The sequence below is a fragment of the Carlito syrichta genome, unplaced genomic scaffold (assembly GCF_000164805.1).
Source record: "Carlito syrichta isolate Samal-C Ts95f unplaced genomic scaffold, Tarsius_syrichta-2.0.1 Scaffold128019, whole genome shotgun sequence".
Classification (NCBI taxonomy): Eukaryota; Metazoa; Chordata; class Mammalia; order Primates; family Tarsiidae; genus Carlito; species Carlito syrichta.
In genome coordinates this window covers 3,221-9,457 of record NW_007072115.1, presented here as the reverse complement: position 1 = coordinate 9,457, position 6,237 = coordinate 3,221, and the positions used below count along the sequence as shown (strand labels likewise).

The following is a 6,237-nucleotide window of genomic DNA, read 5'->3' as shown; positions in this document are numbered from 1 at the left end:
ACTGCACTCCAGTCTGGGTGACAGAGTGAGACTCCAACTCAAAAAAAAAAAAAATACTATGACTAATATTTCACTTTTCAAAATGTAAGAGAAGAATATCTAAGTTTTAGATTAAAACTACTTGAGATTTCTGGCAGTAAAAAGGCCTTTTGAGAAACTACACAAAATACATTAAAATTTCTAATTCCTGTGCTGTCTGTAGTGGTATTACTTTTTCCATCAGTCACCTCCAAATGAAACAGTTAATGGAGTCATCAGTCTCATTTACAAAGACTGGCAATACTTTTCAGGGTAAATTGTCTTATTGTGAAAATGAAGAATATTTTTAAAAGAAAATCAAATATATAACAGGAAATCTAACACAAAGCACATACAGATATTTGATAAGCGCTCTTAAATTATGCTGGTAGTAGAGAAAAATGTAACGTGAATTCTTATGCTCTATTTATAAGGATGAAGGTTACTTTAGAAAAGGCACCCCCCCCCACCGTCCCCCGACCCACAGCCTTCAGCTCTGGCCCTCCTAATGCCTTGAACACAGAACACCTGGGTTAGACTAGCTGCAACCTGCACTCCCAGCCTGAGATTCTCAAGAGAGACAAACCAAGTCAGATTCAGAATGCTCAGTACTGGGATGGAATGGCAAGAAACAGAAAAACAATGTGTCAAGAAGGTGGTAGTTACCCTTTAAATACATCTTGGGGCCAGGCTTGGTGGCTTAGCCTGTAATCCCAGCACTTTGGGAGGCCAAGGGGAGTGGAATGCCTGAGCCTGCAGGTTCAAGACCAGGAGCCCGGGCAACCTGGCGACACCTCATCTCTACAATAAATAAATAATTAGCTGGGTATGGTAGCGTGTGCCTGTAGTTCTGGCTACTTGGAAGGCGGAGGCGGAAGGATTACCAGAGTCCAGCAGGTCAACACTGGCATGGCCATGAGTGTGCCACTGTACTCCAGCCTGGGCAACAAAGTAAGACTCCAACTCAAAAAAGAAAAAAAAAAATCTCGGTATATGCTTGTTACTCAAGATCCAGTGGCTTTTATAAGTCTTAAAGGTCTTTATTGAATTCCAGTTAACTACCTAATTTATCTAAGTTACCTTGTTTGTAGTTTTATTTAGAATTTCACCTTGTTATGAAGATGTCTGAATAACTTTGATAATTAAATAAAACAAAAGGCAGAATTAGGGAATTTAGCCTGAAATAAGGAACTTTTATTTCCAGCTTAGTGACATACATAAAATTTAAAAATAAAATTTAAGTTAAAAGCGTTTTATGCTATTCATGCCTCTCCTCATGCAAAGAAAACTTGAACTATTTATAAAAAGAAAAAAATGTGAGGGCTAAAATTCTAGAAGTTCTGCTGTGACTTTTATGTTTTACATTGTGACTAGCATCATGGAAGCTTAAGCATTAAGGAAACAAAACAATCCAGTAACCTCCACAAATATCCTGACTGATCAACCTTCAAAAGCAACTTGGCAATATCTAACAAAATCACAACTGCATATAAACTCCTTGACCCTGTAATTCTGCTTTTGGGAGTGTATCTTCAGATCCACCTCAACACCTAAATATTGATGTATGTTCGAAGTTATGTGCATTTTTCAAAGGAGGAAGACTGGAAATATTCTAAATTTCCATATATAAGAGACTGATTGAATTAAACAAGGTACATACCTAAAATGGAATACTATATGGCTGTTAAAAAAAAGGGAAGGAGAGAAAGAACAAGAGATACAAAAACTACATACATATTGCTAACAAAAATCTCCAAGATACAATTTTAAGGAAAAAAATCTGTCTGTCTAGAAGACTGTGTATACGGAGGCTACCTTTATTTATTCTTACATGTCTAAACTTGTTACCTTCAAAATATTCTCCATTTGATGAAATACACCCATTAAGACACTTTTTCCACTGCTCAAAAAACACTTTCTGAACTCACCAATTCTAATTCTTTTAGTGCTTCTGCCTTTTGTTTGTTTTACCCCTTCCACATGGGCAAAACGTTTCCCTTTGAGGACTTTTTTCCTGGAGGGGAAGCCACTTGGGGTGAGATCGGGTAAATGGGGGTGGGGGGGAATGGAGTTAATCCATTTTTGGTCAAAAACTGCTAAACACTCAGCACAGTGTGGGCAGGTTGTTCATGTAAACCACCCATCACAAAATGGGCAAACATGTTGAAAGAATCTTAAAAAAATCCCTGAAGCTGAAGGCAGGCTCTTACAACGCCAGCTGCTACACAGATGCCGATGGGGTCCTAGAACACTCACCTAGCAGGGGAAGCCTTTACTACAAGAGGCCTGCCTTCCAAAAGATAATTATGGGTTTTTTGATCTCCTTTGTGTATTTATGTTTATTTAAAAAAATTGTTAAAGGCTATATACAAAAGAACAAAGCGGAAGGGATAGGGTAGATGGAAAACAGATGAACAGAGTGGACAGAGTGGACTTTTACATATATTTTTTTAAATTTTGAAATGTGCATATACTACCTATTTAAAAAATTAAATTTTAGAATGCAAGAAAGAAAATACAAGCTTAAAAAGCTAGTGGACCTACTTAAAAAAGATAAAAATACATGGAGGTAACAGCAAGGTAGCTCGTAGATGCAGACATTTCTCTACCACACTGTACAAAAACCATCATTATAGGATTGATAATTAAAAATAATGTCTATTTGGAACATAATATAAAAAGCTATCAATTAAATATTTAAAGTGACAGCAAATAGCAATTCAACATTTAAAGAGACACAGTCACATCACATATGTGACATGTATTGATTTATAGAAAAACATCATAATTACCTTTATCATTTCTTCTTCTCCTGCGGTTTTACTTTTTGCTTCTATATCACCTGCATCATTGCATCTAATAAAGCAGCTGTTTGAGGCCAATAAAGCCATTTTCCCCTAAATAAAAATAATAAAAAAATAGAGCAATGAGAATACCTGCAGAAGAGAACTTAAGATGTTAGACTAAATTAGTTTTTCTTTCCTGATTCTAAAATCAGGAAAAAGAGCTTAGAAAATACCTGGAAAATACAAAACATATAGCAAAGAAAACCAAAATCACCTATCATTTTGCTACTCAAAGATTACCAAAAAACATTCTTAATACATTTTTATAGTAGGACTACATTCTAACTAGATGAAATAAAAATTTTTCCTTTGGCCTAAAAGACCTATTGAAGACATAACTAATTCAGTTCAGTTTTTTTAAAAAAATTAGCATTGCAGACAATAATAATTATGAATAATTCTCAATAATTCATTCTAATATTAGTACTTAAAGTAAATTTATTTTCTCCATAAATAGGAAATATAAAAAGATACACAAAATGCCTTTGGTGTCTTTGAATTTAAAAATCATTGTCTGAGGGATTTTTGTGTGTGGAAATATTCACTCTTTTCAGTTGTTTAATGTTTGATGTACTATACTGATTCCTATTAAAACTTTCAATTTTTCAAAGAAATTTAGTTTTCAAGTTCTTGTGTATCTAAACCTAGATTATAATTTTGGTTAATTAAGTTCCCTTAAAAATGTAAAGTTCAATTCTAATTTTTAATTTATATCTGTGTGTGTGTATTTTGAGTCAGAGTCTCACTCTGTTGACCAGACTAGAGTACAGTGGCACAATCACGGTTACCACACCCTTGACCTCCTGGGCTGAAGAGATCCTTGTACCTCAGTCTTCCAAAAAGCTGGGATGTGCACCACCACACCTGGATAATTTTTTTTTTTAATTGTAGAGATGAGATTGAGTCATATTGCCCAGGTTGATCCTAAACTCCTGGGCTCAGGTATTCCTCTCACTTCGGCCTTCCAAAGTGCTGGAATTACAGACGTGAGCCACTATGCCCAGCTGGCTGATTCTTTTGAAAACTTGGAATACGTTAAACATGAGACAAAATATTTACAAATACAGTAATTCCAAAACTTATTAATAGCCTTATATCTAGTTACACATGTGTTAATACACAGATATGATTTAATTTCTTAGTCAAGGTGGCAGAAGCTGGATAGTCTCTTATCTGGATGACTCTTGGTAAGCAACGGGACATGGCTGTATGGTCCAACATGATTTAAAACTGTGCTTCATATAATTTAGCTGAATCCTTTTTTACAACAATTTTATTTAACATCAGGAACTTTTAAGTCTTTCATTTAAATTTAAAGTTTTGAAATTTAGCATCCTTCCTAAAAATGAAATGAACTGAGTTTTCTTAAAGTTTGTGTGATTAGTAGTATCTGACTTATCACCCTGGCCTTATGATATCCTCGCCTTTTCTCTTAGCATAATTTGTATTAAGTATCTCATTATGATTATTAGGATCATCTTGAAGGGGTTACAACCCACGAGTGGGCTATGAAATCAATTTAGTGGTTTCTGATCAGTACAGGTTAAAAAAAAAGGAAAAGGAAAAGACATAGAAAAAGAGGTAAATGAGAATAGACAATATCCGAGTGCATAATGCATGGATAAATAAGTACCGTTAAGTACAACTCGTACTTCAGTTATACACATGCATACAGGGCTGCCATGTAAACTCTCATTTCTTGACGGGTAGGGTCAAAACAGTTTGAAAGTCATCAACTCAAATTTATTCCAGAGGATGGGGAAATGAGCGTAAGTGATTCCTTCCTTTTGAGAGAATGTTTGACTGACATACCACCATGGAAAACACAGTTGAATTCTACTTTGAATTCATCACTTGTACTACCAAGGCTGCTTAATGCCTGAACTACTCTTGCACTTGATTATTTTACTTGGTGTGCAGTATCTACGTTTTAGAGACTGTTTAGTCTTACATTTTTGTTCAATTTTTACTGCTTATATAAACAGAAAAAGGAAATTATGTGTTTTATATTAAAAAAAGATAAACAATCCATATGTTGCAATCACCTACTAATACTAAAATTAATAATATATTAACTTCATCTTTCTTTTGTACTAAAACTATCTTTTTGGTTTTTTTAAACTTTCTGTATACTATTCTGAGCTTCATTATGAACTGAAAGTCTTTTACACACTAAATTTATTTCAATGAACCATTATCATTACTTATTATTATATGCACAAATTGTTACAACTTGGTCTTAGTTTGTGCCACTGTTCTCTTACAGCGGCTAATGTTTCTGAAAGCATCCATGATTTCTGCTAACAAGGTACTCCTTACCTAGTCTGTTTTCCTACCCAGAAACTTAAAATGGGCTAATATACTCTCAAAAATACTGGTTTTTTAATGGAAAATGAGAGACCTATATTAGGCATTAAAGGTGTACAGAAATAAAGGTGGGCAAAAGTACTTCTGTTCTTTTTGTGCACTATCTTCAAGATCTCTTTAAGGTTAAAAGTTCATACTGATTTGTTCCAATTTAGTGTATTATAATATTTTTTTCTATTGTTTCTTGTTTTGTAAAAAAACATGGTATCATTTATCATTAAATGTAAAAGACATTCTCTTACATGAAGCTTTTATGAATAATAATAGCACTTACATCTTGAAAGACAGGTTCCCATTGTTCTCTTGGCCCAATTGCATCTGAACGCCCAACAACAAGTCCATCTGAATTTATACCAAGATATTTTCCATAGCCAGATTTCAGGGCAATTCTTCAGATTAATAAAATAGATAAATGTTAAAAACTGAGAGAAATAAAATTAAATATGGAACATAAAAACAGTATTTTTGTCTGAAGGCATAGGGGGGGGGGTGTGTGTGTGTGTGTGTGTGTGTGTGTGTGTGTGTGTGTATACATACATAAAGTTTCAGGCTAGTGTTCAGTAGCTACATATGGCCAAGTGCTGGCTCACGCCTGTAATCTCAACACATTGGGAGGCCGAGGCAGGAGAATCGTTTGAGGTCAGTCTGGGCAACACAGCAAGTCCCTTCACCCCTATAAAAAAATTAGCCAGGCATGGTGGTAAATGCCTGCAGTCCTAGCTACTTGAGAGGGTAAGGTGGGAGGATCACTTGAGGCCAGGAGTTCGAGGCTGCAGTGAACTATGATTGTGCCACTACACTCCAGCCTGGGCAACACAGCAAGACACTGTCTTTATTTTATTTTATTCCTTTAAAATAAAAAAAGGCTACATGTGACTAGTTGCTGCCCTAGCCATACTGGACAGTGCAGTTCTATTGACAGTTTTATGTTGTTTTTATATAATATAGAAATATATTGTCTTACATATTTTACACCATATATTGTACAGTAAACATTTGCTAAACT

At 34.8% G+C, this 6,237-nt stretch overlaps 1 protein-coding gene across 1 annotated transcript in view; it reads right to left on the bottom strand.

Moving 5' to 3' along the window:
- LOC103250296 (protein FRG1) overlaps positions 1-5,622 on the bottom strand; it is a gene marked incomplete at its 5' end in the record, with an annotated part of 13,950 nt that extends 8,328 nt beyond the window's left edge. The window contains 2 exons of the mRNA XM_008048883.2: positions 2,811-2,915; positions 5,506-5,622. Coding sequence (XP_008047074.2) covers positions 2,811-2,915; positions 5,506-5,622 — 222 coding nt within the window. The remainder of the gene's footprint in view (positions 1-2,810; positions 2,916-5,505) is intronic.
- Positions 5,623-6,237: the final 615 nt, after the last annotated feature.